This window comes from Camellia sinensis, chromosome 11 (genome assembly GCF_055761805.1).
Source record: "Camellia sinensis isolate YWXY chromosome 11, ASM5576180v1, whole genome shotgun sequence".
Taxonomy (NCBI): domain Eukaryota; kingdom Viridiplantae; phylum Streptophyta; class Magnoliopsida; order Ericales; family Theaceae; genus Camellia; species Camellia sinensis.
In genome coordinates, this window is record NC_138971.1 from 60,165,836 (window position 1) to 60,190,568 (window position 24,733).

General features: G+C 39.5%; 1 protein-coding gene across 1 annotated transcript in view; it reads right to left on the reverse strand.

The window, feature by feature from the left end:
• The window catches only part of LOC114275045 (cycloartenol synthase 2), a 42,167-nt gene that overhangs the window by 9,646 nt on the left and 7,788 nt on the right, over positions 1-24,733 (reverse strand). The window contains exons 3-13 of the mRNA XM_082894014.1: positions 16,517-16,753; positions 16,119-16,304; positions 5,694-5,783; positions 5,118-5,312; positions 4,704-4,788; positions 4,124-4,290; positions 2,936-3,124; positions 2,561-2,674; positions 2,270-2,392; positions 2,042-2,164; positions 735-833 (exon numbers count right to left, since the gene is read on the reverse strand). Coding sequence (XP_082750140.1) covers positions 735-833; positions 2,042-2,164; positions 2,270-2,392; positions 2,561-2,674; positions 2,936-3,124; positions 4,124-4,290; positions 4,704-4,788; positions 5,118-5,312; positions 5,694-5,783; positions 16,119-16,304; positions 16,517-16,714 — 1,569 coding nt within the window. The 5' untranslated portion in view covers positions 16,715-16,753. The remainder of the gene's footprint in view (positions 1-734; positions 834-2,041; positions 2,165-2,269; positions 2,393-2,560; positions 2,675-2,935; positions 3,125-4,123; positions 4,291-4,703; positions 4,789-5,117; positions 5,313-5,693; positions 5,784-16,118; positions 16,305-16,516; positions 16,754-24,733) is intronic.

Below are 24,733 nucleotides of genomic sequence, written 5' to 3' on the forward strand. Positions count from 1 at the left end.
ATATGTTCCATGTTGGAGGAGCTAAATCTAATTTTAGTTTGTTGTTTTGTGAAAATTTTGGGAGATACATCTAAACATGTTTGCACGAGCTTAGAATTTTTGACCCTTTGGAATCGTAGACTTTCTTTGTAAATGGATGGTTTACATGGATTTTTTTTTTTCAATTTTTTTTTATTCAAATAATAATTATATAGTCTGTTTGATTGAGTGGATTATAATATATGAATTGGAATTATTAATCTATGAAATTCATATTTTAGTTTTGGTTGCAATGTTTATTATTTAGATTAAATTACAATAAAGATTCTATGTAACAAAATTGACAAAATTTTAATTGTATAACTAATAATGCATAATAAATATATAATTGACGTTATGTATGTCCATATCTATTACAAAACAAATGAGGACAAGGAGATTATTTGTCCCATTAATTCAGTTGGATAACATATATCGCTTACCACTAGGCAATTGTTGGTTCACAAGGATTAAAAACCAACATTTTCTTTGGATTGAGTGCTCATCAAACATCTTCCTTAGTTGCAGTGGTCAAGTAATGAGATCTCCAATTAATCTGCAGCCTTCACCACTGTAACTAAGAAATAACTCTGGGTGTTTTTCATTCTAAAGCACACAATTTAAAGGCTTACATCAAGATTTTATGCTAAAGTTTTAGTATGAAAATGTTTTGCATGTTGTCCTGGCTCACTAGTTAAGATCCTCAAGAGTAGTACCTGAAGAGAGAGAATAAAATTGACTGCATTATATAACTGATCTACTGCTATTGTTTCTCCAACAAGGGTAGATGGCAACTGGGATAGCATGAGTGCTGCCTGCATAAAATTATATTATACCATAAATGAAAACATTTTTTAAGCCATCTTTTAAACTTAGAGAACTCCATTACTAAAATTGTAAATGTCCTATCTAAGGTACATTTTCATGCCAAAAGACTGGGTAAGCATGGATACTTTCATATTGGAGTCGTATTCGTATCACAAACCCATACATACCAAACACTCATGGATATGTATGTGATAGTTCCTAAACATATTGAATACTTTATTTTTTTTATATTTTTTTTAAAGAATATCAGCTACCTTAGATAACATATTTGAGTTATTATGAAAGAAATTGTAATAATATTTGCATAGGATTAGCGTATAATTGACAAGAATAACTTCTCAATACTTTACAAAGAAGAAGAAAATATTTTTAAAACTTATCCAGTTGACATACCCTTATAAATGTGTCATATATGTATTTCATATTCATATCCATATATAGTTTTTAAAAAGTAAGGACAACTATGGAAATATGATGATCCTAAAGTTAGATTTCAACACAAACACTTTGTGTATAACACATTTAACTATATGAAAGTGAGAAATACAAAGGAGAAAAAATAGTTTAGATGTGATATCGAAATGAAAATTTCAAAAAAAAAGAAAAAGAAAAGTGTAACGTGGTTGGTCATTGACTCACCTTGTACAACACAATACAAAAATTATTAAAATATTTTTTATGAAGATAACCTGGTCGTACCCATATCTATTTTTAAAGTTTTTTCATATTGTTGAATTCATATCGTATCATACCTGTATCTTATATCCATACTTAGAAAAATACATATTGGCTCATGCTTTTGACAAAAAAAAAAAAAAAAAAAAAATTAGAAAAGGGAAGGGAGATAGATTTCTATGTTTTATGTTTCCTCTAAGGAAGTGTTTGTTTGGATGGACTAAACAAGGGCGGACTGCAATATAATGGACTTTAGTCCTAAATAAATAATCCCTAGACTATTTAGTTATAAATGATATATGTATTACCCAATCTTTACTAAACTAACCAAACGATGGATTAGTAAATTTATTGGACATAGAGTCCAGTCCCGCACTTCAATCCCATGAAACAAACGACCCCTAAAAGTTTTCTACAGAATATGTTTTAAAACAACATTAGTATATCTTTTACTTATGAAATTTTAATGCACCTTCTAAGGACCATCTTAAACTTTCTGAAGTTTATGGAAACAATCTACCTTTAAACCTTCTGCAGTGCAATCTGATACAGGCCAACCATTATCTGGGGTAGAGAAAGGCCACCCACCCTTTGAAATGTGACGGTACCAGAAGCTAAGATTGCCTGAGCTGTCATTCCGAACCTTTAAGCCAAAATCAAATTCAAATTAGTACAACTCATATATTTGACATAATTAGAATAAATTTTTTATACATGAAGAACATTGTTCACCAAAGTTCTAACTTGCCTGTGAGATCCTAATGAACTCATGGGATTTTTTAAGCATTGAACCATATTCATCAACCAGATTGGTAGAGAGAATTGCTTGGACGGCAAAAGCAACATCCCATAACTGGGATCCATTGTAACCCTGACATTGAAATATTGTCTTTGGTTTTTTAGTAGTTCAAAGAAAATCTGTTAGACGGAGGTATCACCTTCCTTCTTTCCCATTACTTTGTTTCATACTTGTAAGTTCTAATTAATTGCCAACGAGTGTGTAACAAGTTTAATTGGGATAAAATACTTGATAGAAAACCTGCATTTTCATTCCATCTTCAGCCACCCAGAGATAATCTTTGATCCTTGAGAGGTGTAGCTGATTTGCCATTGAATTTGGATCATCCACCCAACAACATATCATGTTTAGTACCTATGGTTAGAAAGCATAACTTAGTATTCGGTACAATTCTTACACTCCCAAAAATAAAAGTAGTTTGTTATAGAGTGACAAGTAGATAGGTTAATCATAAGTTATTGAAAATTGTCCATGTATACCAAAGTTTATTACAATTTAACAACCTATGCATTCCCTTTCTAGGATATTCATGCTTATGATTTTTGCCAAAATGGTTGGATATGCATATGTTTGAAAAAAGAGAAAACATGCATATATAGAGATAAAACTAAGCACCTTATTTACTGGTCCAAGACAGATATATTTTGTATTCTCATCCTCATAGTGAATATGTTCCAGTACCACGCTTAGTGCCTTTTTTCTTAGCCTATAGAAAGGCCATCGCATGAGAAGAGGCTCCCCAATCTTATGTAAAGAATCCCAAAGGATGTCTTGTATCATGGGATGTGGGTAGTACAAATCTTCCTGCAACACTAGATTGGATATTATAAATATTATCATGATTATTACATATTCATTTGAAACAATGGCATAATTATTAAGTAAAATTGCATTACATGATTGATCTTTGATTGAAATGCATCCAACAGCAACGGCAGGGAAAGAACAAATTATGTTTTCAATTGAGATTAACATGCTAGAGTTGATAATGGGATGGTTCAAATTTGTTTGGTCAAGTTAATTTTGGCTCAACTTTAAGGGAAATGATTTGGAGCCCTAAAAAAGCCCCCCCTAATCCCCAAAACGACGTCGTTTTGGGGAATTTTTTTTTTTTTTTTGCCTTGGTCTCAATTTTCGGGGGATTAGGGCTCCCCAAATTAGGGGGATGTAGCACAGCCCCAACTTTAAATACCTAGTTATAGGGAAATGATTTGGAGCCCTAAAAAAGCCCCCCCTAATCCCCAAAACGACGTCGTTTTGGAGAATTTATTTATTTATTTATTTATTTATTGCCTTGGTCTCAATTTTCGGGGGATTAGGGCTCCCCAAATTAGGGGGATGTAGCACGGCCCGTAGTTATATTTAACTTAGTTGTTTGACATAGAGATGTAATTGGGTATAGCCTATCACTAAAATTTGTGTACTAAGTTTAGTTGTTGATATCAGTATGTTCATTAAAGCAATATGGTGGAGCTAGTGACATGGAACGATAATTGAATTGATTAAAGAAATAATATTTAATAACTAATTTTGATAATATTTTATATTTTGGTATTTATTTTTTTTGGTTTTTAGTTAGGACTTCTTGACTAGATCATGACAATTTGTGGTTCTTGTGTTTTTTCCCCTTTATTCTTTGTGTTTTCGATATTTTTTATTTTCACTTTCTGATCAATTCTCCGTAGATTTTGATTTTGGGATCAATTGAATAGTTGAATAGATTTCTTAATAGTTGTTCAATGTCAGTTAGAGTCTTCAAAATGAAAAGAAACTGAGCAAGGATAAATATGTATCAAACTATACCTTAGCGCATAGGTATCTAGCTTGGTTCCAATCAATCTGATGGTAGGGATGTGTATACAACTCTCTTCTCAATGATAAAATGGTAGCATTAATTGGCCCCACGAACCTCTTCCCATATAAATATGACATTGGTAGGTACACCATCCTACAATGACACCACATACGCCCTGCATAAAGTGGAACATCTTTTGTAATTTTGGTTGTTGATGTATTGATATGCCAATTTATATGACATATCTGTAAGCCTACTTACTCTCTTAATGTATATTGCGTTCTTTAATATTGTGAAGCATAAATCCAAACACACGCATTATGCATACATACATAACAAGATTAAAAATAAAAATAAAAAAGGCATTTGCACATTTATTTACATACACATCCTAAAATGTAGTACAAAAATTAGAGTTAGTTACTATTTCATGTGCTTTGTACATGCCATGCCACGCTATTCCATCTGAAACATTATTCACCATTCTTTTGATAAAAGTTTTTGTAATTATACTAGAGAAAATGCATAGAGAAAACAAAACCCAACAAAAAGTAGAAGTAGAGGGTGAATAAAAAGTAGAAGTAGAACCTGGGTGTATGGGAAAAAAGTAAGGTAGGAGCCATATCTCTGGGGGTAGGGGATTGTTGCCACTCCATTCATAAACACCAAGTACCTACCAAAAGGTGAAGAATACCCACCATGTAAATCCCTCATTAGACCTTAATTCTATAATAACAATTAAGATGATTATAATAATTACATTATCGGTGCCATGCCTCATGATTATCATAATATATTTAACACCATTTTAATATTATTTTGTTCTTCTTTCCCATATAGTACAACCAAATGGCTTTATCTTATTTCCTTGAATACATTATATCAACAATAAACTTGGAACAAATGTAGAATTAGTTTTGGATAACTTTTTTAAATTAGTCAAAAATTGCTAAGCAACAATATAACAAGAAGACAAAGAAAAAGAAGACAACAAAATTATACCGAAAGCCAAAACTTCCCCCATGAAGGAATGTGCGTGACACCACCATGATCAAGAATCCATTTTCTTGCCTTCTCCATGGCTCCATCTCCACCATTCATCCTTTCTCCAAGCAATCTCAAAGTAACATAGTTAAGAGCTGTACAAAACATGGTACTGCTCCCTTCTATATGTAATCCCCAACCTCCATTGAAATTCTGCAAATATAATTGGATCATAGTCGTTCTCAATTTTCACCCAAAAAGAAGAAGAAGAAGAAGACATGTTAGCTTCAACACTCTTGCCCTTATCATTTTTCCATGTTCTGTTGTACTCTTGTATTTTGAACATTCCTAACCCGCTTTACTAAATTAAAATTCTCTCGTCATATGTCCTGATAGTTATGTAGTATTTTTACTAATGTTGGGTTGCAAAATAGATTACGCTAAGGTTTAACCATAACTATGCAAGTTCAAACCCAAGTATATTTGCATTGTTTGTACCATAATTGCATAAATTGGGAGTGAGTTTATGGTTGGAAGTGAGTTTCCTACTACTAATATTTGTACCTATACATCAAAATGAAAAGAGATAATTACCTGATGATTATATAGGTAACGACAAATTTCCAGTTGATGCTCTTGTGGCAATATTGTGTTTAAGGCTCCCATGATAGACAAGCTGATAACCTATGAAATGATGCGATCGATACTTTAGCAAGCAAGAGTTGGGCAAATAATTACAAATAAATGGAAGACGAATTTTTTATTATCATATGCAAGTTTTTATGCATTCGATCCCCTGTAATTCAATGCTACTAGTAGGCATATATTCTCTAATTTTTGTATTTAGATCGTGGGGTGAGAAAATCAAAGAAATAATTGTGGTCTCTCATCTAGTTGAGAAAAGAAAAAGTATGATTGTATTTATTCACTCTCATGTTTGGATGAGTAAGAAAGAAAGGTATGTGATATAGGAATATGGATGATATCTCTTTTTCTTCTTTAGTAGTTTGATGAGCAATCTCGGTATTATAAAAAATATACAATCAATCAATTTGCATTCCACCAAAGCTTACCACTTTAGTGAGAAATGGAACTCAGAAAATAAGGGACTTTTCTTTCTTTCCATTTCTCATCATTTCCCATCCAACTTATAAACCAAACATGAGAAAAAATTTATATATATATGTAGAAATTTAATGTATAAAGAGAAATAGAGAATTGTATTATTGATTGATATTATGTTATATTGATATATTGTATTACAAATCAGAGTGGCATTATATAGGAGAGGGTTTGGGTAGTAGGTGAGGAGTAGGTGAGGGTAAATTGGTGGTAGGTGGAGTGTAGTAGGTGAGTGGGAATGGTAAATTCTAACAGCCCCCCGCAAACTCAAGGAGGATAGAAACTAACCAACTTGAGTTTGGAGAGAGGAACAAAACAAGATAATACATAAAAATAAATAAATAAAAAAAAAAGAAAGATAGGAGACACTGTATGGTCGTGTCAGACCGTTGGTGAAGACACTGTATGGTGGTGTCATAACGGGGTAGAGGACACTGTATGGTGGTGTCATAACGTTGTAGAGGACACTGTATGGGGGTGTCATAACGTTGTAGATGACAGTTTATGGGGTCATGTCGGACCGTTGTAGAAGACAGTTTATGGGGTCATGTCGGACCGTTGTAGCAGACACTGTTGTGACAGTTGTTGTGACAGTTTACGGAGTCTTGCTGGACCCTTGTAGAAACTAACCGGAATCAATGTCGGGACAGTTTACAGAGTCTTGTCGGACCCGTGTAGAAACTAACCGGAATCTATGTCGGGACAGTTTACAGAGTCTTGTCGGACCCTTGTAGAAACTAACCGGAATCTATGTCGGGACAGTTTACAGAGTCTTGTCGGACCCATAAAGGAGCTAACCGGAATCAATGTCGGGACAGTTTACAGAGTCTTGTCGGACCCCTTAAAAAATCGCATCCTCAAAAGGTGCGCTCAATTTTTTAAAAAGGCGTGCCATCAAAAGGCGTGCCCAATTTATCAAAAAGTGCGCCGGACATGATGGCGAGGCACGTGAGGGCCTTGGCTGGCGCGCCCGTTTGTCGTCAAGTGGCGCGCGATACGCGTGGCTGCCTTGGCTATTTAACCAAGGTTGATGCTGAGGCTGAGGCTGAGGCTGAGGCAGACAAAAAACTTCTGAAAATCCTCTGAAAAAAAAAACTCTTCCTTTGCTGAGAGAGAAACTCTGTAATACTCTGTAACCAACCCGTCTCTGAAACACTTAGCAACATGGCCTCTTCTTCCCGTCCAGCTACCCAGAACCTGGCCTCCTCTTCCCATGGTCTGCTCACGCTCTTTCCAGAACTGAACGAGTCCACAAGAGAAATAACTGGTGCGGTGGCCAGTGAACCTCAACCAAACACCTCTGTGTTTGCTCCGTTGAACTTTCCGATGCGGTCGGTGGAGCAAAAAATGACGGTGCAAACTGATATTGAGGCCAATCAGTATACTCTGAAGTCATGTGTGGAAACCATGACTGCGGTCACAAACTTGTCGCACCGGCTGCAGAGCAGGACAAATGAGGTGCAACAGTTAAACTCCCAGCTGGCTCTGCTCCAACGCATGTATAAGGATGCGCGAGCAGAGATAAGTGTGCTAAAGGCAGAAAACAAGGAGCTGAAGCGGAAGGCCACCGTGATGTTCCGATTTGGAGGTCCACCGTATGCTGTAGTGGAGGAGCAGGGTGGAGTGAATTTGCTTGGTGGTCTAGGAAGCACGGAGGCAACACCGTCAAGGGCCGCGCAGGACGGAGGCAAGAAGAAGAGACCGGCGGCCGAGTAGAGAAGAAAAATCCCACTGTGGGTGCGGTTGTTTTGTTTGTTTGTTTGTTTGTTTGCTTGTTTTTTTTTTTTTTTGATGTAAAATGGTGATCGGGGTGAGTCCCGATATGAATAAAGCAAGTGTGTTTGGCAAACTCGAATGGTAGGTGTGGTAATGCAGAAAAATCAACTGGAATGAATTTTTTTTTTTTTTTTTTTGGTGAAAATAATAATAATAATAATAATAATAATAATAATAATAATAATAATATTGGTATCATGGAGTGGGCGGTGGTACAAAAATATTGTGTAGAAAAAGAGGGAGATGGTGGAAAATTATTGTTTAGACAGAGAGAAGGCATGTGAGGTGTAAAGTGGAGGACAAAATAAAAGAAAAAAAAAGGTGGGAAATGTGATGATTTCTGTCCCTTCGCACAAAAACAGTACCACTAAAAGATGTTGTGGCTGCAAAGCCTGAAAAACTCAATGCATCAGTGGTTGATGGCGGAGACAATTGGAGTGTGGGACAGAGACAGCTTCTGTGCTTGGGGAGAGTCATGCTGAAACACAGCAAGATTCTGTTTATGGACGAAGCAACGGCTTCTGTCGACTCCCAGACCGATGCTGTCATTCAGAAAATCATTCGCGAGGACTTTGTGTCGTGTACAATAATCAGCATAGCTCACAGAATACCCACAGTTATGGACTGTGACAAAGTGATGGTTATGGATGCTGGATGGGCAGGGGAATATGAAGCCCCATCTCAGTTGCTCGAGAGGCCTTCGTTATTAGCCCAGCAATACTCAGATTACTATGCATTTAGAGGCCATGAGGTGTACCAAACACCATTCAAGGAGGGGAAGAAAAGAGGGTCTGAGAAGCTTGATCAGAAGCAGGTTGTCCATAGGAAGTCCATTGATGCATTTGGACAGAGGACTTCACAGTATAGAGGTGTCACAAGGCATAGATGGACCGGTAGATATGAAGCCCATCTATGGGACAACAATTGTAAGAAAGTTGGAAGAGGCAGGAAAGTGAAGGTATGTGTACAAAATTCCAGCGGGCAGCGAAGGCAAGGTTGCCGGCCGGCTGCCCGCCGGTGAGAAAACAAAATACGGGCCTAAATCTTATGGCTCTGATACCATGTAGAAATTTAATGTATAAAGAGAAATAGAGAATTGTATTATTGATTGATATTATGTTATATTGATATATTGTATTACAAATCAGAGTGGCATTATATAGGAGAGGGTTTGGGTAGTAGGTGAGGAGTAGGTGAGGGTAAATTGGTGGTAGGTGGAGTGTAGTAGGTGAGTGGGAATGGTAAATTCTAACAATATATATATATATATATATATATATATATATATATATATATATGTACTGGGAGCAAATATCCGATGCTGTCCGTAATCCTCATGTCCAAGCTTCACGTCACTCTGATTAACCTGCAAACATAACGATGGTGAGCTACCCGGCAGTGTGTTGCCGGAAAACCCCTCCGACGAACAAGTTAATACACTTTTTTGAGAGAGAAAGAGAGAAAAGACCAAAGAGAGATAGAGCCCTGGGTTACTAGAAAATCAGATCTCTTGTATGGAGGCGTTGCTTAGTCTATATAGTCTTTGCGTGCGCTGCTCTGCTCGTCCTTTCCTGGTTGCGTGGTTGTACTGCCCTCTCTATTCTTTACACGGGTACCTGTCCATACCGCCAAACAACGTTGGCCAAACTGCCAAATGGTATTGACGCACACCATTGGCGAGTTTCTCTTCTCACACTCCAATTGGACCACTTGGCAATTTCCACCGAGCTAGGCATAGCCCGGTCAGTTCCAACTTCAATTCCGGCGGACCTTCAGGGTCAAGCTCAATAACTAGCTCGGTTTGTCCAACTCCATTTGTTTCCGTTGACCTTGCTCGGCCCTGGACCATCGCTTCACCTAGCTCGGCTTAACTTGGTCCAACTGACGGACCTTGGGCAAACTCAGACGCATGATCTAGAACCTCAGCCAAATTGCCCTCGGTTATGCCAATTCGGTCGCATAATCCAACGGCAAGGCCCAAATCACAGCTAGCTCGGCCCGTTTGCTCGGTACAAACTCCCCTCTCAATCACATACATAGCTCGGCCCACACTTTTCCACCAAGCACATACATAGCTTGGCCCATTAAGCTCATTGGATTTTTTCCTCTCTCAATTGCCCCTTAATCCCATCGGTTGCAACCTGATTGGGATTATTTTATTCTTGTATAATCTTCATTTCAACTCGGTTTGTCATCTAGCTACATGATAGCTCAATCAAGTTTTATCACTTGTTTTCGGGGCCCGTGCTGTACTGCTACACAAATCTTCATAGCTCAAAATTTTCAAAATGTTCTTCGATTTTTGTGTTAATCACTTAACCAGCTTAGCTCGGTGGTTTATTTCTCGGCAAGTGAAATCAACGCAACTCCTTGGTAAGAAAAATAAACTTAGCTCGACGATTTACTTCTTGGCCAGCAAAATTAGCTTGGTAACTTCCTTGGCAAGCAAAATCAACTCGACAAGGAACTCCAAAGTTGGCGAGCAAGGTCAGCTCGGCAATTTGCATCTTGACGAGCAAAATCAGTTTGGCAAAGAACTCCAAGGTTGCGAGCAAGGTCAGCTAGGTGACTTGCTTCTTAGCGAGAAAAATCAGCTCGGCAAGGCACTCCAAGGTTGGCGAGCAAGGCCAGCTCGGCCACTTGTTTCTTGGCGAGCAAAATCAGCTCGACAAGGAACTCCAAAGTTGGCGAGCAAGGTTAGCTCGGCAACTTACATTTTGGCGAGCAAATTAGCTCAGCTAGAAACTTAAAGGTCGGCGAGCAAGGTCGATGAGTAAGATCAGCTTGGCAACTTGCTTCTTGGCGAGCAAAAATCAGCTTGGCAAGGAACTTCAAGGTTGGCGAGCAACGTCAGCTCGGCAACTTGCTTCTTGGCGAGCAAAATTAGGTCGGCAAGGCGCTCCAAAGTTGGCGAGCAAAAATCAGCTCGTCAAGGACTTCAAGGTTGGCGAGCAACGTCAAATCAGTAACTTGCTTCTTGGCGAGCAAAATCAGGTCGGTAAGGCGCTCTAAAGTTGGCGAGCAAGGCCAGCTCGGCCACTTGCTTCTTGGCAAGCAAAAATCAGCTCGGTAAGGACTTCAAGGTTAGCGGGCAATGTTAGCTCGGCCACTTGCTTCTTGGGGAGCAAAATCAGCTCGGCAAGGAACTTCAAGGTTGGCGAGCAAGGTCAACTCGGCAACTTGTATCTTGGCGAGCAAAATCAGCTCGGCAAGGAATTCCAAAGTTGGCGAGCAAGGTTAGCTCAGCAACTTTCTTCTTGGCGAGCAAAGTCAGCTCACTAAGGAACTCCAAAGTTGGTGAGCAAGGTCAGCTCGACAACTTGCTTCTTGGTGAGCAAAATTAGCTCGGCAAGGAATTCTAAAGTTGGCGAGCTAGGTCGACGAGCAAGGTTATCTCAGCAACTTGCTTCTTGGCGAGCAAAATTAGCTCGGTAAGGAACTTCAAGGTTGGCGAGCAAGGTCAGCTCAACAACTTGCTTCTTGGAGAGCAAAGTCAGCTCACCAAGGAACTCCAAAGTTGGTGAGCAAGGTCAGCTCGACAACTTGGTTCTTGGCAAGCAAAATCAGCTCGACAAGGAATTCCAAAGTCGGTGAGCTAGGTCAGCTCGACAACTTGCTTCTTGGAGAGCAAAATCAGCTTGGCAAGGACTTTCAATGTTGGCGAGCAAAGTCAGCTTGGCAACTTACTTCTTGGCAAGCAAAATCAGGTCGGCAAAGAAATCTAAAATTGGCGAGTAAGGTCAACTCGGCAACTTGCTTCTTGGCGAGTAAAATTAGCTCGGTAATGAATTCTGAAGTCGATCAAAACCATCAACAACCCTCTTGCCGAGCAAAATCCGCTCGGCAAGGAATTCCAAAGTTGATCAAAACTATCAACAAACCTCTTGCCGAGCAAAATCCGCCCGGTAAGGAATTCCAAAGTTGAACAAAATCATCAACAAACCTCTTGCCAAGCAAAGTCCGCTCGGTAAGAAATTTTGATCTTTCCGTCAAAATGATTGTTAGTTGCCCCTTGGACCGCGCTAAATCTGTTTGGTGGGATGAAAATACAACACTTCTCAAAAAACGATGTACTTGTTTCATTATGTCAATAGTAGAAAGGGTTACAAACGTAAAACTAAGAATAAAATTGCATATTGGCAGCATTCGGCATTCCGAAAATAGATCGGCCATTTATATTTTGCGAGTTTTATGCCCATTTCCTCGTCCTTCTTACTAACATCTTCCAAAATCGAACTCCCTATATCTCAGCCATGGTTGTTTGCATGACAATCCTCTTGTTCGACTGCATAAACCTTTCCCACTATTTGCTTGTCCTCTACTACCAAACTTGCCATCACGGTAACTGCGGCTACATCATTTTCGATTCGGATGTGCTCATTAATGTGTTGCATGAGCAGTTCCATGGTCGACGGTTGATTCATTGTGAGCGAGTCTCTTAATTGATGTCCAACTGGAAGACCGCGCTTATATTGAGTGATTGCAAGGTTGGTTGGGCAATCAAGAATCTCGTTGAAGTCTCTTAATACTTAGTGTTATACACCTTCAAAGAGGCGCTCGGCTCCATCTTTATTCCCAACAGATGGTCAACTTCCTTGGGCGTTGTGGTGTTTGTCTTGAACCTGGTGACAAACGCCTCTGCCAACTGTTGGCACCCCTCAATACTTTCCTCCGGCAGCCTCTCGAAACATTTCAGGCCCAATTCGCCTAAACTCGATGGAAAAATAAGGCACATCAATACTTCGTTTTGCCTGTGTCCAGCCATACCTTGCCGGAAATGGTTGACGTGCATGTAGGGATCGATTTTTCCGTCATAGAGCGTGAACTTGGATTGGTGGAACCCAGTGGGGAGCGGCGTGTTCTCTATCTCAATGGAAAAAAGGGTGGTGCTTAGCTTTGCCAACTCTTTGTTTGGTGGCACGTGTGCCGCCAAGCGTGGTAGTGGCCTTGCGACCTTTTCACTGGCTTGCCCTCTAGGGGCCAGCGGCTGCAATGTAGACACCCTTTGCGCTTTCTGTCGACGAGCGCGCCCCTCTATCACATCCCTCCAAGTCTTTCGACCGGTCGGAGCGTAAATATCTTGACACCGTCGTTGGACGTAAGGGACAGTAACTGCTGTCCTGCGTACGAGATGTCACCGCCGGCGCGACATAGTCTCCAACTCTGAAGCTTCTCATGACGGTGAGTGAAGTGGTGCGGCGTCTATTCTGACTGCCGAAACGACGAGAATGGGCATGCTCACTGTGGTTTCCCACTTCAGCGACACCATTTCCCTTCATCTGGCGTTTCATGGTCTCCATCTCTGTCGCCATCTTCTTGATGATGGTATCCTAGTCTCTTAGCTTGTTTTCCAGGTACTGAGTGTGTGAGTCTCGCCGTCGGCGATGCTCTTTTGGGCTAACAAAGCGCCTAGGACTCCCCGTGCGCTTGTCTCACGCATTTCTAGAAAGTCCTTGCATGGAGGTCTCCAAACCAGCCATCGTCGGAATGGCAGACAGGCCATCTTTGTGCCGAACGGACTCTGGCATGATGTCGTCAATGGCAGACAGTGGAATGTCGTCGTGGTTTGCCATAAAAGATGACCGGAAAAGCTTGGAGGATAAGGTTTTGTCTGTCGGATTCCCACAGATGGCGCCAATTGTACAGGGAGAAAAGATCCGATGTTGTCCGTACTCCTTGTGTCCAAGCTTCACGTCACTTCAATTAACCTGCAAACACAACGATGGTGAGCTACCCGACGGTGTGTTGCCGGAAAACCCCTCCGACGAGCAAGTTAGTACACTTTTTTGAGAGAGAAAGAGAGAGAAGACCAAAGAGAGATAGAGCCCTGGGTTACTAGAAAATCAGATCTCTTGTATGGAGGCACTGCTCAGTCTATATAGCCTCTGTGTGCATTGCTCTGCTCGTCTTTTCCTGGTCGCATGGTTGTATTGCCCTCTCTATTCTTTACATACGTACCTATCAATACCGCCAAACAACATTGGCCGAACTGCCAAACGGTATTGACGCACACCATTGGCGGGTTTCTCTTCTCACACTCCAATTGGACCGACCAACCTCAATTCCGGCTGACCTTCAGGGTCAAGCTCAATTACTAGCTCGGTTTGTCCAACTCCGTTTGTTCCCTCTAACCTTGCTCGGCCTTGGACCATCGCTTCACCTGGCTCGGCCTTGGACCATCGCTTCATCTAGCTCGGCTTAACTTGGTCCAACTTCTGGACCTTGGGCAAACTCAGACGCATGATCTAGAACCTGAGCCAAACTGCCCTCGGTTATGCCAATTCGGTCGCATAATCCAACGACAAGGCCCAAGTCACAACTAGCTCGGCCCGTTTGCTCGGCACATACTTCCCTCTCAATCACATACATAGCTTGGCCCACACTTTTCCACCGAGCACATACATAGCTCGGCCCATTCTGCTCATTGGATTTTTTCCCCTCTCAATATATAAATATTTTCATTCTGTATCATTCTCATCAAATCACTAAATCCAAATGGACAGCAAAAGCATATTTTTCACTTTTTAGTTTTGGAAAAAGTTTCCTCAAAGCACATGGATGGAAGGAAAACATTTCAAAATTTAACATTTAAGTGATTTGTGCCCCAATTTTGTAAAGAGGAATATTTTATAGTTTGAATTTGCTGCAGTTACTTATCTACTAATGCACTACTAAGGCAACTAACTAGGTAGAGGCATCAAAGAGGAAAGATAGAGGTAATGTGGTTGGTGAGGTCAAAGCAAGTTCAAACTTGAATGTTGGAAATGTTTCCAACATGTTTCTAGTCCTTACATCAACTTTAGGCAAATGAATCCTCTCCCATGGTGAAATTTTGATTCCTTCATGTCTCTTCTCATTGGAATGAGCTAGAGTGAATGAGATACATGACATTGTTTCTTTTTTGTCTTAACTTAGACTCTTGGGGTTGTGATAGACTTATCTTAAAAGGGTTTAGGTTTTGTTAGTGTTGGCCGTTTGAGCTTGAGGCTCGTTGCTTTTGCATTTGCTGCCTTTAGAAGGTTTGTATTGGACACTATTGTGTATTTTCTCCTTTTGATAATAAAATATTCACTTACTCAAAAAAAATCTAGATGGAATCAAAATTTATATACTCACATGTTCCCGCTCTCTTTTGTTAATTAGTAACAAAATATGAAAGAGTTTATATGAACGAAAAAAATGTTAAATATCTTATATCATTACTTACCTTTAATTGTCACTATAATCATAACTTCGGACAAGAAATCAATTACATGATACGTCTAATTAATTGATGATACAAAATGGTTAAAAATTTTGCCACAAAACATTTTTATTATTTGAACTTCAACTTCTCTAGTGCGTGAAATGACGACCTTGCCATTTTTACAAAAGTGAAGTTGAGTTATGTCCGACTCTGGTGCAAGAATGTTTGGAGGGTGTGGTCAGAAATTATTAAGTGGTGGGCGTTGGTTCGGGTGGTGCTAGGTTCTACAAGCCTGTTATGGGAGTGGTGGAAGAGTTGGAGGTATAAAAGAGCAAGGAAGGTTATTTGAAAGGTGATCCCATCCATGGTACTATGGTCAGTGTGGGGACTTAAAAATAATGTGTGTTCAATCAAATTGAGAAGAATTAATTGATTTAATTAAATTTGAGTTGTTCTTTGGGCTAATATGAGATCTGAGCTAAGGGGTTTGCCAATGTCACAGTTGCTTAGTTGTCGCCGACAATTGTGTTTTTGCATATAGTGCTTTGAATTGGAGCAAAGGAGCATCGTCAGAAATTTGTTACTTCTATGGGCAACAGTTGTGCTGATGGTAAAGGATTAGAAAATGACTTTTGAACATAGTTGTTGCTTTATATGATATTTTTATTTTTTGTTCTTTCCTTGGCTTTCGTTGGAAATCTCAAAACTCTCGTCTTTGGAAAGTGCTGGCATATGATTGGGTGTGCCTTTTTGTGGCAACCTAGTTGGGATGGAGAGGTTTTGCTATGATGCTTTGTACATTTTCCATGTTATTTATGTATTCTCTTCTGTGTTTTGTGCCTTCGGTTTGCATCAATAAAATCTCTCTTCTGTTGTTCTAAAAAAAAAAAAAAAGTCATATCCCAAACATTGATGACAATAAATATGAGTCATACCAAACCAGGCATAAGAAAAAGGGGGCCACCATAATCCCCAGGCCAGTGCCCATCCTCAGCTTGGAGGGATGCGTAGAACCTTAGGGCCTTTCTCAATGTGGTTTCCACTGCTTCCTTAGTTACTTCTTCTTCACTTCCAACTTTCAGCCGTGATAACTTCATCTCACATGGATTCTTGTTTGCAAACTATTTGTACATTAGGAATAAAAGCAATGTATCAACAAATCAATATTCAAATATATATATATATTACAATTAGACTGATCAACAAAAAAGAAACGCACAAATTCTGGGTGGGCTTTTTTATTTCTTTCGGGTGGTGTTCTTCTATAATTTTTACAAATGGACAATGCAAGACAATGATAATTGAAACTAAAACACAACGAAATGCGAGTTACCTGAAGTCTCATGAGCAGATCTGAACTATGTTTAACTTCAAACCGGTTCTTGTAAAACTCGTGGCGAAGTTTTTCAATTTGAGTTCGTTGCTCAGTTGTTCCAAGATTTGGGTCGAACTCCCAAAATTGTCTACCAATGTGATTATTTACACTTTTGAGGCATGGATCATTGCTTTTAGAGAGTACAATTTTCCACATTTCTTTTCTTTGTTGCCTCGAATGTAATTCTTCCAGAGCCTAGAAAGTAAATGTTAAGTTTAACAGCATCTAAAGGCGAGACCCTTAATTTTCTTAAGACTACAATCGAACATCAAACAACTACAAACTTCATTAATGATCCTTGTTTAGTTTCAGTTTGGTCTTTATTAATATTTCCATTCAACACAGCTGTCTTTTAATTTTAATTTTTAGTTTAAATTTGTTCAATCAATAATAGTCATTTAATTTTTTTTTTTAAAATGATAATGTGCAGTACAAACGACAAACTTTTGTGGGCAAAATGATTCTCTCTCTCTCTCTCTCTCTCTCTCTCTCTCTCTCTCTTTCACACCTTCTTCCCCCTCCATAGTCATTTTGATCACCAACCACATAAACTTTTTTTCTCTGCCATGTATGGAGGATATACATTGTAAGAGAAAGAGATGTTGTATGCTTTTATCTTCTTTTCCCTCTATATTCATTTTGATCACCAACCATACAATCTTTTTTTTCTTCTTTTCCATGTATATATATAGAGAGAGAGAGATATTTGTTTGAAAGACAGAGAGAGAGTGATGCATAGTGTTTGGCCAAAGAATTTTTAGAACTTGTAGACAAACAAGGCAAAGGCAAAAGGCACTAGTAGATGCAAGACAACACGTGCTCAAAATGGCATGAAATTCTGTCGGGACATGGAAAATGATGTGGCAATCAATGCCCATCCCTTTGCCATGGCCAACAATTGATTTCGATTAAATTCCAATGTTTAGGCTTTTAATTTTACCATTTTCTATTTTTTGAAATAATTGATTTGTCTATAACTTAGTTTGGAAGAATCCAATTGGGGCTTGATTGTTTCCAGAATATGTATTGTTGATTATAGTTTGCAGCTTTGAGCTTAACTCAAATCTTTCCATTTTAGGAAATTTTTGTAATTTCTTTGATTTAGGCATGATTAGCAAGTATTGCCTCTTCTGTTTATTTCCCAGTTTAATTAAGACTTCGTTCTATTATAAATAAGAGTTGTAAGCCTTAGGGAAAAACACTTTTGATATATTATAAACACTTTGTTGAGAGAATTCTCTTATTTCTCTTATATTTCTGATAATCTTTGGATTCAACAGACTGCAGAAGAGTTGCAACTTTTTTTGGTACGCTGCATTTGTTTGTATCAAAGCTTAGGCTCAGTTCTTGATCGATCATCATGGTTCAAGGAGTTTGTGGTGGTGGTCAACAAGCTGCTGTTGAAAATGTGTACGAGCGCAATGATGTTGTGCGACTAGCACAACTAGAAGCCCAAATAACACAACATTTCACTAAACAGATCGAAGCATTAGGAGAGCAGCTTGGTGCCATGGCAGTTGATAAAGGTGCACCTCAAAAATGTCTTCCAAATCCACAGTGTGTGGGAGGATATGGATGATATCAAGGATGAAATCAAGAACCTATTTGGTGCATACAGACCGTCAATGAGATGACTGGTGGCAAAATGTACGTCTAATCGGTGGGAATTGGGCTTCAAACTTGATATACCATAGTTCAAGGGTTGTTTACAACCTAAATGAATTGGGTGGCTGCAATAGAGGAGATCCTGGATTTCAAACAGGTTCCCCTTGACAAAAGGGTTCCTTTGGTGGCAACAATAGAAACAGATTTGGATGCGTCATGGGAAACAATAGATCAACACGTTGGAGAAACTATTAAAGCATATGGGTGCGGTATTTTTGCCCCACAACTAATTGAGGACGTTGTACTAACAACTCCAGAATTTGCGGCAACAACCTCGAATTGTCAATGATTATACATTATCTTGGAAACTCAAATGTTTTCCAAAGCAGCGGAGGAAACCGCTCTAACCCTCTAGTCCCAAATAGGAAGGAATACTATTCCGCTGGCCACCATAGAAAACGTCGTGGCACATGACCAACCTAATTGGCCGTCAAGTAGCGGCGATTCAACCCACTGTTTCAAGTACGGTTAAACTAGACATCGAATGGTAGAATGCAAGAAGAGTGGTCGTTATGGCAAAGGATTATTTGTAGGCAATGTGTAGAGTGACAATGAACTAGTGGATAAGGAATATGACCTTTAGTATGATGAGGATGATGTTAACGAAGAACTTGTATAGGGTGATGACAATCCATGGTAATTCGGACGACTTGTTTTACCCCTCAGAAAGTTGATGGTGATGATTCGCTTCGCAATAACATACTTCAGTCTACTTGCACTATTGGTGTGAATGATTGCAACGATCCAGAAATTTAATTACTCTTTGAATTTCATATTAGTATTTAATCACAATTGAAAACATACATAATTTATTTTATATGTAATTGGGGTTAAAATATAACTATCAAGAAGTTTGTGGCTAAAATGTAAATATAAAAATAGGAAATTGTCACCTTGAATTTGAGTGAGACATATGGCATCTTGCAGGCAAGGAAAATTTATCAATATATATAGGCGTGGGTTTTAGAAAAAAAGAAAGAAAAAGATGAGAGAATAAAAGAGTAGGAGAAAAGAAACGAAGCTGTTGAGACTGGGAGGTGAGAGTTGGATAGATAATTGATTAGAAGTCTGAATGGATGATCAGATAGTTAATTAGTGTTCATAATTTGATATATAAGTGAGTTGTGTTATACCTTGAGTTACTATAAACTGTTTTTATGTAAATCATGCTTTGTAAACTATATTAGTATTTCAAATGTATTATTTGTTGAATGATCCCTACTTGTGTAAAACAAGAAACTTATAGATATAACTGTTTATTAAATATGATTTTGACAATGATTTGGTAAATAATCATCTAAGTAAATGTTTTTGTAAGTACCACTACAGAGGTTTCATGTCTTGGGATATTTAAATAAGCATTGACTCTCTGATTATTACTATGGTGACCCTCTAGTATGGAACAAAGTGTTGTGTGGAGTTACGTGCTACATTATTGTGGGAGCCACCTTTAAAATCCGTTTAAGTCATCACTTGAGTCCATACATCTATATTATCATGGATCCATTGACCTTCTGTTCTAATTGTCACTCCAATGATCTTTTGTTGTGGAGCAAAGTGCTATGTGAAGCTATACGAGTCACTTCTTGAGTCTATATATTTGTTTTGTCACTAATCTTCTAATCTGTGCTTGTGGATATGGTTATATGTTTCGTATGGTACAATATATATATATATGATTTCTGAAATACAATTCTATTATTTGAAGTGGACTATAACAACTTATATATTTTGACTAAAATGTTATCATCTGATCAGTTTTAGCCTAAATGTTTATCTATGTAATTTTATGAGCGTTATACTCTCGGTATGATACTCTTCACTCTGCAATATACTTATAAGTTTACCAATTCTCAGGAGATGATGTTTAGAGAGGGAGGTGTGTGTATGGCTCATTTTGAGAATGGAACTATGGAGTAGATGCACAATGCATTTTTGTAATATTTGTAAAAGTCGACCTATTTAATTAATGGCCTTTGTTATAATTAAATAGAAACTTCGATGTATGTTTTGCTATCATATTTAATTAATTATTTTTGCATGCATTTATTTATTTAATTGTCCTGTAATCGGCCTTGGGTAATCACAGTTACTAGGAGTGGGTCGTGACAATGTGTGTTGCCTTGTCATTGATTTTGGCAGTTGTGAAAACGTTGTTTTAGAGGAAGTTGTTCGAAAGTTAGGTTTGGCGACAGATAAACTGATAAAATTGATGTATAGAGAAATAGAGAATTGTATTATTGATTGATGTATGTTATCTATTACAAATGGTGAGGGGCTCCTTATATAGGAGATGTAGTGGAGTAGGTGGTAGTGGTAGGTGTGTAGTAGGTGGTAGTAGGTGGTGGTAGGTGTAGTAGGTGGAGTAAGTGATGGTAGGTTTTAACAGCCCCCCGAAAACTCAAGGGGGATAGGAACTAACCAACTTGAGTTTGGAGAGAGTAACAAAACAAGAAAATAGACGAATACATAAAAGAAAAGAGGATATGAGACACTGTATGGGCGTGTTAGACCGGTGGTGAAGACACTGTATGGTTGTGTCATAACGTTGTAGAGGACACTGGATGGTTGTGTCAGACCGTTGTAGCAGATAAAGTCTGGACAGTTGACGAGGTCACACCGGACCGAGGGAGAAGCTAACCGGAATCAATGTCGGGACAGTTTAGGGGGTCATGTCGGACCGTTGGAAAAGTCGCACCCTCAAAAGGTGTGCCCAATCTGTCAAAAGGCGTGCCATCAAAAGACGTGCCGGACATGATGGTGAGACGCGTGACCACCTTGGCTTGCGCGCCCAGGCTGTCGTCTAGCGCCGAGCGGCGCACGATGCGCGTGTCTGCCTTGGCTATTTAACCAAGACGAAGGCTGAGGCTGAGGCTGAGGCTGAGGCTGAGACAAAAAAACTGCTAAAAACCTCTGAAAAACTCTTCGTTTTCTGAGAGAGATATTCGTTTGCTGAGAGAGATACTCTGTAACACTCTGTTGCCCAGAAAATGGCCTCGTCTTCCCGTGGTCTGCTCACTCTCTTTCCCGACCTCAACGAGTCAACAAGAGAGATAACTGGTGCGGTGGCCCGTGAACCTCAACCAAACACCTCGGGTTTTGCTCCGTTGAACTTTCCGATGCGGTCTGTGGAGCAAAAAATGGCGGTGCAAACAAATATTGAGGCCAATCAGTATACATTGAAGTCATGTGTGGAGACCATGACTGCGGTCACAAACTTGTCGCACCGGCTTCAGAGTAGGACAAATGAGGTGCAACAGTTAAACGCCCAACTGGCTCTGCTCCAGCGCATGTATAAGGATGCGCGAGCAGAGATAAGTGTGCTAAAGGCGGAAAATAAGGAGCTGAAGCGGAAGGCCACCGTGATGTTCCGATTTGGAGGTCCGCCATATGCTGCAGTGGAGGAGCAGGGGGGAGTGAGTGTGCTTGGTGGATTAGGAAGCACAGAGGCAGCACCGTCAAGGACCGCCCAGGACAGAGGCAAAAAGAAGAGACCGGCGGCAGAGTAGGTCGGTGGGTGACCGTCTGCAGAAAAGAAAACAAATCTGTTGTTGTTGTGATGGTGATCTTGTGTGGTTTTTTTTTTTTTTTTTGTGGTTGTGGTGTAAAATGTGGATCGGGGTGAATCCCTGAGATGAATAAAATATGGTTTGTTGTGCAAATTTGTAAATGGTTTTGGGGTTTTTTTTTTTTTTTTTTTTTTTTTTTTTTTTTTTTTTTTTTTTTGAAAGGAAAAAATATGTGTCAAAATAAAGTTGGGGTAAAAAAAAAAAAAAAGAAAAGATAAAAAGCTGAGGTTCAAGGAAAAGTTGGGCGGTGGAAAGAAGAAAAAGAAAATATATATATATATATATATAAGAGAAAGAATGTTTGGGGCGGTGGAAAATGTGATGATGGTTTTGGGCGGAGAATATTTGAGAATGGAAAAGGGTATATAATAATAATTAGAAAAGTGAATGGGTGGCCCGAGGAGGCTGCAAGTCAGTGCTCTAAGAAGAATAAGAAAATGAATGGGGTTGCCTTTTGATTATTTATTTATTTATTTTTTTGTTACTTCCTCATAGATGCAAAGTGTCATAAAAGGGATCAAAGAGCACATGGGTTCTTAGTTTGTTCATAATAATAATAAAAGGAATTAGTGGAAAGAGGGTAGTTGAGTATCAGGGGAAACAAAGTAGGCTCAGGTGCTCATAGATGGATCGGTGTGTTTTGGTAGCAGCACGGCAAGGGTGAAACGCCGATCGCAACGGGAGCGCGGCGGAGGCGTGGAAGCTCGCCAACGAGACAATTGGTGGTGAGCCTCGCCACGTGGAGTTGTAGTCGGAGCCACCACCGATGGCGGCGACGAACAGTGAGGAGAGAGAGAAACCCGATGAGGAGATTGAGGATGTAGATTCCGAGAGCGTACGATACGGGGTAGAAACCAGGGAAGACGACAACTCGGAGGACGTATATGATCGCGATTGTGGCGAACGCGATCCAGCGCTTGCGTACGTATGGGTTCGACCTGTCGAGTAAGTATTGATACCGCTGGCTCACGGCGAAGCTCCACCGTGACACGGCCGCTGCCGGAGAACAAGGCCAGGTATCAGCTGAAGTGCCGCCGCTGGCTCCGGCATCCATGTTTTCTCTCTCTCTCACTCATGGTTGCAGAAATCAAATGGTTCAGGTCACCAAAGCTTGGATTGCTGAGCTTTAATGTCCTGAAGCAAATGTCGTAGATCTCTCGATATTGAGCGACCTACCTACACCAATCTCAACAGGCTCGTCTCTCTGCGCAATGATGGGAAGGTATGTGTAGAAAATAAGCGGAATAGGTTGAGGTCCGGCGGACGGCTAAGGTGAGGTTATCGCCCGCCGGTGAAGCGAAAATACTAGGTTCTAAACCTGCTCTGATACCATGATAAAATTGATGTATAGAGAAATAGAGAATTATATTATTGATTGATGCATGTTATTTATTACAAATGGTGAGGGGCTCCTTATATAGGAGATGTAGTGGAGTAGGTGGTAGTAGGTGGTAGTGGTAGGTGTGTAGTAGGTGGTAGTAGGTGGTGGTAGGTGTAGTAGGTGGAGTAAGTGATGGTAGGTTTTAACAGAAACATCCATGCGAGGTAACAGGGCAACGAGGTAACAGTGTCCAAACGTTGCTCAGTTAATTTCAATTGGGGCAAAATATAGGGATAAAGCGTGGTGTGATGTGATTACCACGGATGCCTATCATCACTTGTTGGAAAGGCCCAGACAGTATGATAGGGTGCCTAACGTGATGAAAAGAAGAACACTTAAAAGTTTCTTGTTCGATAAAGCAAAAATTGTACTTTTACCAATAAAAAAGGTAGTATCCATACCTTTCCCGAGTGACGGGAGTAATTTGTCAGCAAGGAAAATGTTCTTGGGGGAAGTGGAAAAATCAAAATTGTGCATGTGCTAGAGGGAAAGGAGTGCACTGCTTACAATATAGTTTCACAGCGAATAGAACCCCTAATTGAGGAATTCAATGACCTATCTTATCTAGTTCCTGGATCCAGTCTACTGAATCGGCCTCATTGGCCCTGTGTGGTAGATCTATGGGAAAGTGATTATAACTTATACCCTAACAGCTTATAACTTATAACTGTGAACATAAGTTGATTTTTGACTTATAAATTAAGTTTCTCCTCCCCCACTCAAAAAATAAGTTGATTTTTGACTTACAAAAAGTTATAAGTTGTATTGTTAAGCTGAACCAAACACATCAAAATAGCTTAAATTAAGCTAAAAGCTGAAATAAACTCTACCAAATAGGGTCATTATTGAATAAGCCCAAAAGAGTATGCAGAGTTGAAGCGTCAAGTGGAGGCGCTATTATCCAAAGGCCACATTCGAGAGAGCCTTAGTCTATGCGCCGTACCTGTTCTGCTCACGCCCAAGAAGGATGGATCATGGCGGATGTGTTTGGACAGTCATGCAATCAACAAGATCACAATTTGGTACATATGTCCCATTCCCTAATTAGATGATTTGCTAGATCAGTTGAGTGGTGCAATGATATTTACCAAACTTGATTTGAAAACTGGCTATCATCATATTTGACTCCGACCTGGAGATGAGTGGAAAACTACTTTCAAGACCCATGAGAGGTTATATGAGTGGTTAGTTATGCCATTTGGGCTCTCTAATGCCTCAAGTACATTCATTGAAGTCATGAACTAGATTTTTTGTCCTTTTATTAGCAGGTTCGTTGTGGTATATTTTGATGATATTTTAATTTATAGCCCTAATGTTAAAATACATCCCAGGCATAATTGAGAGGTCCCTACAGTATTGAGGATATAAAAATCCTTTGCTGTTAGGAACAATTGCTCTTTCATGATACACAGTGTCTTGTTTTTGGGTTATGTGGTTTCTAAAGCGGGGTTAAGGGTTGATGAGTCCAAGGTTCAGCTATCAAACAATGGTCATAACTACGGACTATCCACGAGGTTCAAAGTTTCCATGGCTTGTTATCCTTCCACCGCAGATTCATTC